The 13,150-nt window shown below is 43.0% G+C and overlaps 2 protein-coding genes and 1 pseudogene across 4 annotated transcripts in view; 2 read left to right on the top strand and 1 right to left on the bottom strand.

Annotated features, from left to right (window-relative positions):
• Usp40 (ubiquitin specific peptidase 40) overlaps positions 1–1,981 on the bottom strand; it is an 86,840-nt gene extending 84,859 nt beyond the window's left edge. For all 3 annotated transcript variants that reach the window (XR_005974163.1, XM_041650133.1, XM_041650134.1), the window contains exons 1-2: positions 1,902–1,981; positions 770–987 (exon numbers count right to left, since the gene is read on the bottom strand). Coding sequence is in view for 2 of the 3 variants with exons in the window: in XM_041650133.1 (XP_041506067.1) it covers positions 770–968 (199 nt within the window). In the remaining variant the exon portion in view is untranslated. The remainder of the gene's footprint in view (positions 1–769; positions 988–1,901) is intronic.
• Positions 1,982–7,938: 5,957 nt separating this feature from the next.
• LOC121446910 lies at positions 7,939–9,106 on the top strand (annotated as a pseudogene).
• Positions 9,107–10,156: 1,050 nt separating this feature from the next.
• On the top strand, positions 10,157–11,068 carry LOC121447314 (UDP-glucuronosyltransferase 1A8-like). Its single transcript, XM_041650517.1, has one exon. It carries the CDS (start codon positions 10,178–10,180, stop codon positions 11,066–11,068), a length of 891 nt encoding a protein of 296 aa, XP_041506451.1. The 5' UTR covers positions 10,157–10,177.
• The last annotated feature ends 2,082 nt before the right edge of the window (positions 11,069–13,150 follow it).

Raw genomic sequence — 13,150 nt, 5'->3', positions numbered from 1 at the left:
GAGATGGAAGTGGAACAAACACATGGAGAAACAAGGGCAAGAAAGGAGGTTTTCATGCAGACTGCTTGGCTTTCAGCACCGGGCTTCTGGAGAAATAGTCTGTCATTACCATAACTCTCCACACCCATTTGATATAGCTAATCTGAGTGGGTTTACGTTTCTTTTGGGTCTTTGAAATTCATAATTTCCAGATTTTAGAATGATGAAGGAGGCATTTGTACGTTACTTTTCATTCCTACCAAGGTCTGGGTAATTAGATTAATGGATATATGAATGGTCACCCTCCTGAGAGAACTAAAACTCCCAAGAAGCTTCCCCCAGGTCAGGTTCTGAAGCCAAACAAGTTCAGGACAGATCTGCTCAGAATCAGAGCTCTCTGAACTTCAGAAACGCAGATACTTAAGTACGAATGTATATAAATAATGTGACAAGTCTTCCCACTGCAGAAGCCAAGGCTTTCTGTGTAGCCTTGACTTAGTGTTTGTTACTTTGGAGAAAGGAGAAAATTATCGTTATGTTGTATTTTAAATTATGGGAATTAGAAATACTTTCTCTTGTTTTTTTGTTACAAAACACTACAATCACCACACAGAATAGATTTCTTTAAATTTAAATGTCACAATTTTCTTCAGAGAACTGCCAATGCACAGCATACTTTGTGACAATGAACACCTTTAAAATGCTTTTTTCTTTGATGGTTTTTACATAATTAATTATATATCAAACCCACTGTCCATATTATTACTCGAATGCATGTAACATAGCATACCTCTGAATTCAGGTGTGAAATGAAGAGTCTGAAGAAGGGAATTGAGGTAACAGGTTCCACCCTGATTTCTGATTCCACTTAAATTGGTAAATTCTCTAGGGGCAGGTGGCTCCAAACCTTTAGTCTTTAATTTCTTCCCTTTTCCATACTGACTATTGGACACACTGGAATAATCCTCTTCAAACAGGTTCCCAAACATTGTGGAACCAAACGCTATCCTTTAAAGAAAATGACATGTTACATAAATGCTTTTATTCTTGAACCCCCCCCACCCCCACCCCAAAATCGTCCTTGTATTTGAGGGGAGTTGTTTCGTAAACTTGTTCTTCAGAAAATACAGTAATTTGGGTTTTGGAGACTGACTTCTCTTTCATACCTACAGGGGTTCTAATTAACCTGTGTGATCCTGAACAAGTCATTTAAACAATATTTACTTCTATGTAAAATGTGGCTGTACATGTTTTTTTAGGGTAGTTTAACCAGTCACACGACAAAAGAAAGGTACTAAATACAAAGGGCATGGCCTGCAGGAACCGGTAACAGTTCTTGGATTCCACGTCACTAAATGAGAAAACTGAGAGTTGACGGCAGCCTTAGGATCATCAATAATTCTAAAATCTCAGCTTCTCCCATTTCGTCATATCCTGTACCAGATCACAGAGTTTCAGTGAATCAAGCCTATCACATTAATCGTCTTGATAGTAAGTTTCAGCACTCTGGTCCCAAACTATAGAGTCTGGAGGAAGACAGACTCTGGCCTTTAGAGCTATGGAGTCCAGTGGGGAGCTGCGGGAACCTGCTCTGTTTCTCGTGTGGTGGCAGGGAAATTGAGGTGAAACGCTAAGGACATTTCCTAGGGAGCAGGAAGGGCCGAAATGCAGTTCTTTCCCTTTTCAACACAGTACTTTGAAGAAAAACTCAAAAACCGGAACTCGCGAGTCAGGCTACGCCACCGAGGCCTTCCCGCCCACCAAGACGCCCAGGGCCCAGGAGCGCGACCAGGCGCGCGTCCCCGCGGCCCGACCCCTGACGCGCCGCCAGGAGAGGCCGGGCGTCTTGCCTCAGGCCGTCGGCGCCGTCCCTACGCTGCCCTCGTCCCTCCCTGCGCCCCCGTCCCCCCAGCCCCACTTACTGCCTATAGCCCAGACCCCCGCCCTGGCCACAGCACAGAGTAAACGAACTCGCTCCGAACGGGTACCGCCATGCCGGCGAGGGCGGGTCTCTGGAAAGTGATTTTTTTTCCATACGGGAACTACATTTCCCAGGATGCTTCGCGCCACGCGGAGCTTTATGGGCAACGTAGTTGTGTTGCTCAAGAGATTGTGGGTGGGGCAGGGAGACTGCTCTCTTTCCTGTCAGCATGCAAGCTAATGTTTATTTTTACAACTACCTGCAAAAGTTAAAGACTCACGCGTTGGGGTCACATGTTCCTAGAGATTTCAACAATTAAGTGGAATATATATTTACATATTCTCTGCTCTAGGATATACAAAGGGACCTTAAAACAGTTTTTCTTTCAAGCATATATCCAATACAAAACTTGTGAAAATGTTCCATGTTCCGTGAACCTTACATTGTCCTCAATCTTTATTTAATCTCTATCAACTGTAAGTGCTTTATATATAACCATGCAAGCATGTGCGCACACATTATATTCAATTAAAAAAAAGATCTCTCAGCCAGGCAGGGGTGGCGCACACCTTTAATCCCAGCACTCGGGAGGCAGAGACAGGCGGCTCTCTATGAGTTCGAGGCCAGCCTGGGCTACAGAGCGAGTTCCAGGACAGGCTCCAAAGCTACAGAGAAACCCTGTCTCAGAGAGAGAGAGAGAGAGAGAGAGAGAGAGAGAGAGAGAGAGAGAGAGAAAGAGAGAGATTAACGTGTAGGCAAATGGGGGCGCATTCCATTGATTAATGCCCACTATGGGCAGCGCCACCTTTGAGAAGGTGGTCCTGGGTTGTATGAAAAACAAACTGAGTGAGCCACACAAAACAAGCTGGCTTCCTCCGTGGCCCTGCTTCGGTTCCTGCCTCTAGGTCCCTGTCTCGAGTTCCTGCCCTGACTTGCTTCTATAAAGTAAGCTGTATGAAATCAACCCTTTCCTCCCCCAAGTTGCTTTTAGTTGTGTATATCACTGTAATAGAAAGTAAACTAGGACACCCAGGCAACTTCCCAGTGCCTGGCTTATTACTAGATCTTAATATTAATTGGATGAAAGAATGGGCCATATCAGTAGGTGTGTGGAAGACAGTGGTACTGAGAGCAATGCAGATTATGATGGCCCTGCTTCCAAATTCTCATCTCAAGCCACTTCCCAAGGCTTTCCAACTACATAGTCAGTTAGCCACAGCAATGGCCCTGCTTCTTGGTACCAACTGTTGGATGACTTATTTTTTTTTCATTGTTGTGTTAAATACTTAACCAAAGCTACTTAAGGAAAGTATGGTTTCTTTTTGGTTTCTGATTGGAGGGATAGTCCATCAGGATGGAAAAAACTTAGTGGTAAAGCAGCTCTAGTTGTGGTAGCAGGAATGTGAGACCACTAGCCCACACTGTGTCCACAATCAGGAGGCAGAGAAGGATGAACGCTGGTGCTCCGCTCACTTTCTTTTTATTCAGTCCCAAACCCCAGCCCATCTGAAGGTGCCACATGCATTCAGAGTAGGCCTTCCTTCCTAATTAAGCCCTTCCGGAAATACCCTTGTAAACACACATCCAAAGGCATGTTTCCATGGTAACTGTAAAATTCCAGCCACATAGAAAATCCAAATGAGTCATTATAGTGGATGATTCTTTTGATGTATTGTTGAGTTTTTATTTCGCTGGGGAAGATTGCATTTACGTTCACCAAGGATAGGGGCCTTTACTTTTCTGTACCTTCTGAGTTGGCATCAGTGTAAGGAAAGGTGTTTGAAGGTATTTTCTCTATTTATTTATCTGAAAGGACACATGGTTTCTTCCCTGTTGGTCAGCACACAGAGGCTCATCAGCATGGTCCAAAGGCGTCAGGCTACATCTTGAGCTGAGCACTCAACAGGACAGCCTTGTCCATAAGGTAGTGATTTTGTTTATTGTTTTTGGAAAGAAAGATTCAAGAGCAAGGATCCTGGAGGTCTGAACCAAGACTTAAGAAAGCTGCTGAGGCCAGGCAAGGTAGAGCAGGGGTAGATTTTCTATTTGGAGGCACTGAGAATCTATTGCATGAAGTTATGATGATGAAGCCCAAGTTGCAATGGAGGCCACAGGATGTTGGTGATAATGGGATACATCCAAGCGGGGTATTGCAACCCCAGTAAACTTTTTTTTTGTCCCTGACAACTGGAGTGTCCATCTTCATCTTTCACCTCTTTTGTGACAGGGTCTTTCATTGTTCCTTGCTGCATATTCCAGGGTACTTTAGTTACTGTTCTATTGCTGTGAAGAGACACCATGATCAAAGCAATTTCTAAAATAAAGCATTTAACTGGGGGCTTACTTACTGTTTCAGAGGGTTAGTTCATGGCCATCATGGTGGGAGCATAGCAGCAGGCAGGGAGGCGTAGTGTTGCAGTGGTCGTTGAGAGCTTTCCTATTATCCACAAACACTCAGTAGAGAGTGAGAGAAACCGGGCCTGGCATGGGCTCTTGAAACCTCAAACCCAGTGGCACACCTCCTCCAACAAGGCTACAACTCCGAATATACTTCCAAACGATCCAACTAGAAACCAAACTTTCAAATATATGAACCTACAGAGGTAATTTTTATTCAAACCACTACACCAGGCTAGCTGCCTTGTGACCCTCCAGGGATTTTTCTGTGTCTGCCTCCCACTCTGCTATAGACACATTGGAATGACATGTGTGTGCTAGCTATCTTATAGGTGGATTCTGGAGATCCCAACATTGGTCCCTACAGCTGCAACCATTTTACCCATGGCACCATCTCTCTAAGGAGGCAGTTGGCTTTGAAAAATTAAGGAATGCTTATGAGCCTCTCCATTATCCGCTGAACCATAGTCCCCTTCCACCACCTGTCCATGTGCTTTCTTCTCTCTCCGGGGTCATCTTACTGCAAGTGGCTATATCCAAATGGTGTCTTTTCTCTTGGGTTGTCTCACTTTCTGTGCTCTCCCAATTTCAGGTACCCAACTTTCCACTGTTCCTTTTTCTTACACTTTAATTTTCTCCCTAGAGAGTCCCTTAGGGTTTTCCAGCTCAGTCTATTTTCTGTTCTTCAGTGACTGTTTGTCCAATCCTTTTGATTTCTCTTGCATAATAATTTTTCCATTTTATTTTACGCACTAACCAGTTTCCCCTTCTCTTCTGGTTCCCTTCCCCCCACGTCCTGTCTATTCCACCCCCTCCCATACACTCCTTTTCTGTTCAGAAAAGGACAGGCCTCCGTGTGAGTCAACAAAGCATGTCATATCATGTAGAGGTAGGACCAAACTTTTCCCCCTACTTCAAGGTTAGGTGAGGCATCCTTGCATGGGGAATGGGTTCCAAAAAGACAAATACTGCTCCCATTGTTAGGGACCCCACAAACAGACCAAGCGACACAATTATCATCTATACACAGAGGGCCTAGGTCCCATGCAAGCTCCGAAGCTGTCGGTCCAGGGTCGTGAGCTCCCATTAATGCTCAGGTCATCTGTGTCTATGTATTTCCCCATCATGATCTTGACTGCCCTTGCTTCTTCAGTCCTTCCTCCCTCTCATCATTTGTACTCCCTGAATTCGACCAGGGCTTGGCTGTGGATCTCTGCATCAGTTTCCATCAGTTATTAGATGAAGGTTCTCTGTTGACAATGAGGGTAGTCACCAATCTGATTACAGGAGAAGACCAATTCAGGCACTCTCTCTTTCTCTCTCCGCTATGAGTCTTAGCTATGGTCATCCTTGTGGATTCCTGGGGATTTTCCTGGCACCGGTTTTCTCCCTAACCCCCAAATTGCCCCCTCTATCAAGATATCACTTTCATTACTCTCCCTCTTCATTCGACTCCCAACTCAACCAACCCAATCTTTCATGTTCCCATCACCTTTGCCCCAACCCCCATCTGTCCCCAGTTTACCCAGGAGATCTCATCTATTTTTCCCCTTCCCAGGGGAATCCATGAGTCTCTCTTAGGGTTTCTCTTTGTTACCTAGCTTCTCTGGAGCTGTGGATTATAGCTTGGTTATCTTTGCTTTACGGCTAATATCCACTTATGAGTGAGTACATAACCATGTTTGTCCTTCAGGGTCTGAGTTATCTCACTCATGATGATTTTTTTCTAGTTCCATGCATTTGCCTGCAAATTTCATGATGTCATTGTTTTTTACAGCTGAGTAATACTCCATTGTGTAAATGTACTATATTTTCTTTATCCATTCATCGGTTGAGGGGCATCTAGATTGTTCCAGGTTCTGGCTATTATGAATAATTCTGCTATGAACATAGTTGAGCAAGTGTCCTTGTGGTATGATTGAGCATCCTTTAGGTATATGCCCAAGAGTGGTATTGCTGGGTCTTGAGGTAGATTGATTCCCAGTTTTCTAAGACACTGCCGTACTGATTTCCAGGTTTGCTTTCCCACCGGTAGTAGAGGAGTGTTTCCCTTACTCCATATTTTCTCAACGTAAGATGTCATCAGTGTTTTTGATCTTAGTCATTCTGACAGGTGTAAGATGGTATCTCGGAGTCATTTTGATTTGCTTTTCCCTGATGACTAAGGATGTAGAGAAATTCCTTAAATGTCTTTTTACCATTTGAGATTCTTCTGTTAAGAACTCTGTTTAGATCTGTACCCCATTCTTAAAATGAATTATTTGGTGTTTTATTGTCTAGTTTCTTGAGTTCTTTATTATTTTGGAGGCCAGCACTCTGTCAGATGTGGGGTTGGTGAAGATTTTTCCCATTCTGCAGGTTGCTGTGTTATCTTATTGACCGTGTCCTCTGCCTTACAGAAGCTTCTCAGTTTCGGGAGGTCCCATTTATTAATCGTTGATCTCAGCATCTGTTGCACAATGAACTTTAAAGTCAGTTTCCACCAATGGAGATGTATTCATTCCTGTAGCCCTTTCTAACGTTTAGATTTTCCTGTGAACAACAGAGACATGTTATCTTACAAAAGTCACAGTAACCATTCTCATTTTCTGGGGTCTTTGGGTTAATATTCACGTATTTTTTGATACTCTAGAAAAAATCTTTTTAAAAATTCTAGGGATCCTTTGTTTGGATTTTGGTGGACTTTTTGTATTTTATTTTAACTCCTCTTCTTGGGAAACCCTTTACCTATTTCTTTCCAAGTGTGCTGTCTACACTGACCAATGTATTCATTCCTGCATTGTTAGAATTCCAGCAAGTTTCTGTTGGCTGGGGTTCTGAACGAGTTCTTCTGGTGGAGGCATTGTGACTCTTTAGTAGTCTTGCTTACCACTGATATTTTCTGTGATTAATTAAGTATTTAATAAAGGCTTGTCTGCTTGACCAAGATTAGTGGGGGACAAAAATAGTTTATCAAGTCCAATGTACCAGATGCACGCACAGAAAGTCATGTGAAATAGATGATAATCGTAGACGATCTAATCCCTGTAACAGTCCATGGAGGTGAGTTTTCAGTTTTAACATAGCCACACAGAGAGGGTTGTGTCTGGAAAGGGAAGGATAATTCTGCAGCAAACAGACCAGAACAAGCTGCAGTGCCTGTCCAATGCAGAGTTGCTTATGACAAACAACTCCGCTGCCAGCCAGGTCAGGAAGAACGATCTCCCAGTACTCCCTTGGAAATTGTTGGCCAACTTGTTTCTGAGCAGAGAGTTTTCATTACTCTGAGCACACAGCCCAATAATTGCTTCTGGAAAACATCCAGAAAGGCAATGACTCTTCAAATTCCCTCTCATTTTAATCTTCCTGAGCTCTCAAAGTCCAAGATCATTGATTAAAATTCTGTCTCAACACTTACCTTGCACAACATGATTCTCTCCATAGCTAGGAGCATATGCTATTCTTATCAGAAACATGCAAGTATCTCAGTCGTTACTGTTTACTAATCCTTGATCTTCTAAGTTCACTTATTGGCAGTGTGTATGATATTTTTATTAACACGTAAATATGAAATCACTTCCACTGGGGGCATTCTTGCTTGTATTCTCCACTTGTGTAAGAAGAGCCCAGGGTCTCAGCAACTAGATTCCCCTGTCCTACACATGTCCCATGGCTCCTGCAAGTTTCCCAGCCTCCCTTCCTCTGTGTGTGTGTGTCTGCTGCTGGCCTCTGGCTTTGCCCAGGCAGGCAGGCTGCTGGTGGTGCCCATGGATGGGAGCTACTGGTTTACCATACAGTCGGTTGTGGAGAAGCTCATCCACAGAGGGCATGAGGTGGTGGTAGTCTTGTCAGAGGTGAGTTGACAACTGGGAAAATCTATGAATTTTACAGTGAAGACGTACTCAATTTCTCACACTCTGGAGTATCTGGACCATGAGTTCAAGGTTGTTTAGATATTCACTGGAAAACACAGGGCAGTAGCATATTTTCTGATATCACAACATTCATCCAGTGTTTTATTTGAATTGTGTTTTTCACACTGAAGGGATTTGTTTAAAGACCAGAAGTTAGTGGAGTACTTGAAGCAGAGTTCTTTTGATGCTGTGTTTCTGGATCCTTTCGATATGTGCGGCTTGACTGTTGCCAAGTACTTGTCGCTCCCGTCCGTGGTCTTCGGCAGGTCAATATTTTGTCACTATCTTTTTTTTTTTTTTTTTTTTTTGGTTTTTCGAGACAGGGTTTCTCTGTGGTTTTGGAGCCTGTCCTGGAACTAGCTCTTGTAGACCAGGCTGGTCTCGAACTCACAGAGATCCGCCTGCCTCTCCCTCCCGAGTGCTGGGATTAAAGGCGTGCGCCACCACCGCCCGGCTCTTTTGTCACTATCTTGAAGAGGGTGCCCAGTGTCGCAGCCCCATCAGTTATGTTCCCAGAATTCTCTCGAAATTCACAGACACCATCACTTTCAAGGAGAGAGTGCAGAACATGGGGGAGTGTGCATTTGCCCCATTTCCCAAAACTGCTATGGAAATTGCCTCTGACGTAATCCAGACCCTAGTGACTGTGGATGACCTTGTCAGTCAACTTTCCATTTGGTTGTTACACACTGACTTTGTGTTGGAGTTCCCCACTCCTGCTATGCCCAACATGGTCTTTGTGGACAGGATCAACTGCCACCGGGAAAGCCACTTTCCAAAGTATGTTATTTCATCTTTAGTACATGGAGAAAGGCCTGGCTCTGAGAGTCTCACCACAGGTGCTATTGCATCAGCTGTCCTGATAGCTGAACCTGCACTGCGTGCCGGGAGCATACCTAGAGCCATTGAGTTTTGAACTTAAGCAAAAGACTTTGCGTGACTACTGTTCAGTCAGAAATAAGGGAGATTAGAGTTCTTAGTTAAACATGCTAGTACATTGCCAAATATCCTGTCTATAATGACTCAACACCAGGACTAAGTCCAGTATCCAAGCAACATTGTTCTCATTACCGGTTTGGGAATCTGGCAATGCTTCTGTTCTGAACCTGTGATGACATCGCAAAGTCCTAAGTCAGAGTGACCTCAAAATCTTCAGCAAAGAAAAGCCTCTGGTCATTGTACCTGGGGCAAATAAACCTGGCCATCATCACTGGAGGGCTCAGAGGCCTGTCAGAGTTCAGAGGCTCAACACTCTCTTACCTTCTGTCTAGGTGATGATTCAGAAGTCAGGCTCAGAAATTCTATTCTTGAAGGAAAGAAAGGAACCTTTCCACTGACTCTCAAACAGCCCGTATTTCAGAGATACTACTTTTCTCATGGGTGGTGCCTGGACTATTGGCTTACAGCATCCACAGGCTGAGTGGTTGTCAGTCAAGTCTTTTGCAATCTCAGAGCTATGAAGCTGCCACACCCACAAGAGTTGTAGAGTTGTTTTGGTTCTGTCCCAGCCCCTCCTAATACAAAGCATCCTATAGTGAGGGACTGGCTTTCCTATGATCTTCTCTAGCATTCTGTTGCTCTTCCTTTTGACCAGCTCATTCCCACTGTCTAGTCTTAGCCTACTTTCTTAGGATGTTCAAACAAACGCATGATGCATAGAGACTCCTTATAGGCAGTGAATTCTAAATTCCAAAAATCCAAACACATTGTTTCATTACTCTTTCAAAACCGGTATTGCAAGTATTGCAAGAGAAGACATAATCTTTCCAAGGCAAAGATCATACTTTCTTTACTTGGAAAACACGTAAGTAGATATTTCAGCCAGTGAAGTTCATTAGTTATTATTCTTTTTGAGTCATTACCATTGAATTTTACTTCCCTTATGCATATACAAACACCTATAGCTGCTGGGAGTGCTTTGCTGTCTGTTTTCCTCTACTGTGTCGTAAGAACCCAGAGTCTCATTAGCTGGATCTTCCTGTTCTGCATGTCTCCAATGGCTCCTGCAGGTTTCTCAGCCTCCCTTCCTCTGTGTGTGTGTCTGCTGCTGGCCTCTGGCTTTGCCCAGGCAGGCAGGCTGCTGGTGGTACCCATGGACGGGAGCCACTGGTTCACCATGCGGTCGGTTGTGGAGAAGCTCATCCACAGAGGGCATGAGGTGGTGGCAGCTGTGCCAGAGGTGAGTTGGCAACTGGGAAAATCTCTGAATTTTACTGTGAAGATGTACTCAACTTCTCACACTCTGGAGGATTTGGATCGAGAATTCAAGGTTTTTAGTGATTCTCGGTGGAGACCCTGGGAAGAAAACCTCTACTCTTTATTTCACAACACAAACAGCAAGTATTTTGAATTAATATTTTCACAGTGTAGGAATTTGTTTAACGACAAGAAGTTAGTGGAGTACTTGAAGCAGAGTTCTTTCGATGCTGTTTTTCTGGATCCTTTCGATGTGTGCGGCTTGACTGTTGCCAAGTACTTGTCGCTCCCATCCGTGATCTTCACTAGAGGAGTATTTTGTTATTTTCTTGACGATGGTGCCCAGTGCCCCAGTCCTCTTTCTTATGTTCCCAGAGTTCTCTTCAGACTCACAGACAACATGACTTTCAAGGAGAGAGTGTGGAACCATCTTGTTTATACGGCGGAGCATTTAATTTGCCCCTATGTTTACAAAACTGCCATAGAAATTGCCTCTGAAGTTCTCCAGACCCCAGTGACTATGTATGACCTCTTCAGTCAAGTGTCCATTTGGCTGTTACGCACTGACTTTGTGTTGGATTTCCCCAGACCTGTGATGCCCAATATGGTCTTTATTGGCGGGATCAACTGCCACCAGGGAAAGCCACTTTCTAAGGTATGTTGTCTCTCCTTTAGCACATGAAGAGAGGTCAGGCTCTGGAAAACAAAAAGACGTTCTTTACTGAGTTATGATATTTACATTGGGTGCATCTGGAAACTCTTTCTGGTTAATAGAAAATTCTATACGGGTGCCCTGTTAATATGGATATGTTTACCCATGGTATAATTGCATATAAATTCCTACCTATGGTTGGGATTTTAATTTATATGAATATGTGTATATATGCCCTCTTCTTTGCCCCATGTTCATGTAAGTTTGTGTAGGTCATGAAAATAAAAAGGTACCTTGAAAGGGGAAGGAGTGACCTGAAGGGAAGGGGTGGAGAAAAGAGACAGAAGTAAAATATAGGTAACAAGAAGCAGAAAGAGGGACTAGTTAGTGGGAAGTAAGGGGGTGAGCAATGGATTCAAAGGATATAGTGGTATAGTTGATGAATGGGTTATATAAGGGCAACGTTTAATAACATATGCATGAAAATAGCACAACGACACCCACTATTTTATATGTATTAATTTAATTTTAAAATGACACAAGACACTTTCAAGCTACATTTTAATATTGTGTTTAGAGTCACTGAAATACACATCAAGGCATGAAACCAGTCTACCCTCCATAGGAAAGCATTCTTAGCTGTATTTATAAAGTTTCCGAATTTCAGAAATTATACCCATACTGAGTAGCTACATTCATCCATTATGTAAAATAACAATAACACACACACTATCTCATTCACTATGCCTTAGCATTTGACAACGATCATAGACATGATCATAAACCAATAAATACAATATTTTACTAATCACATTAAAGCCTTTGCATTGATTAGCCCATTTATCCTTTTTTTTATAAACAACACTGTATTAATCATTCTTTTATATTTCCTTTACATGAATGTAGGTTCATATTCTTTGCATTATCTGAGTAACAGATATAAAGTAGAGTTCTTGGGTTAAAAGGTTTGTGCAGGACTTTAATCAGTTAGAAAAAAAAATCTTTTGTAAATCCTGAACAACTGTGATGGATGGTCTCTGAGAGCTGCAACTTTCCTCCAGCCCAGTGATGCCAGTCTTGGCAAGTATTTTGTTTTATGGATTTTCTGGGCAAAAAGTATTATGTGCAGCTGCTTATGTCCACGGGCAGAGAGACCCATTGGAATTTCCTCTTTTGTGACTTCCATATGCACCATTGTCAATTATTTTTAATAAAGGTACTTGTCTTTTTATTGCTAGTTGGTATAACCCTTCTGGGTAGTAGGTATGTTAAGACAGCTTTTAAAAAATATGTGCTAGAAATGTATTTTTCTGGGGCTGTTCTTTTTTTAAATTAACTATTTATATTATCATTGAAAGAACTGGTTTTGTTGTGGCATTTTCTCATGTGTCATTAAGACCTTTTCTGATTCATCCCTCACCTTCATTTTGCCTGTATTCCGAGAGCCCGAGAGAAGATGAATGTAAAGATAATGGATTGGTTTATTTGCTTTGGAGAGAAAATATCAAGGTAGAATGATGTTCCTGCTGGTGCTGAAGCAGCAGCTGTAGCAGATCGGCACCAAGGCAGAGAAGCCTCCTGCTCTGCAGCGGGCAAGAGGAAAGCCTTTCCTCAGGGTCCCGCTAAGGGGGACCTCAGACTAGCAGCAGACCTTGGCGGTGTTTGTCACCTATGGGGTCCTGGTTTTGGATGTAAAAACGTGAGATTGTAGGGTCATAGGAAACAACTGAAGCCATGCAATGTGTGGCATGATAGGAAACCCTGCTGAGAGGCCAGGTATGTAGCTATGAGGGTGAAACCTTAGTCACAGTGGAGACTCCAGGATATTGGAGATGCCAGGACTGTGAGATACCTACAAAAGAGACCTGCAGAAGTGGAGTAGAGTCATCAAGACTAAGAGAGCAATTGTGTGTCCTGAAGGTGGCAGATCTGGAGAAATGGGGTTACCTTGGCCCTTTGGAGTCCATTATTATTGACAGATGCAGGACATTAGAGTTATAAGATTAGCGTTTCCCTGCAGGATTTTTGTTCTGAATAGATTCAATTGTTTAATGACATGATTCTTGCTCTTTAGAATAAAAAAGTTTGTTCTAGACTTTTGTATGCTGGAAG

Source organism: Microtus oregoni, unplaced genomic scaffold, assembly GCF_018167655.1.
Source record: "Microtus oregoni isolate MIOR12 unplaced genomic scaffold, Mior012 000004F_ref0000308, whole genome shotgun sequence".
NCBI classification, from domain to species: domain Eukaryota; kingdom Metazoa; phylum Chordata; class Mammalia; order Rodentia; family Cricetidae; genus Microtus; species Microtus oregoni.
Note: the sequence above shows the minus strand (reverse complement) of the source record. Positions and strands in the feature narration are given on the sequence as shown.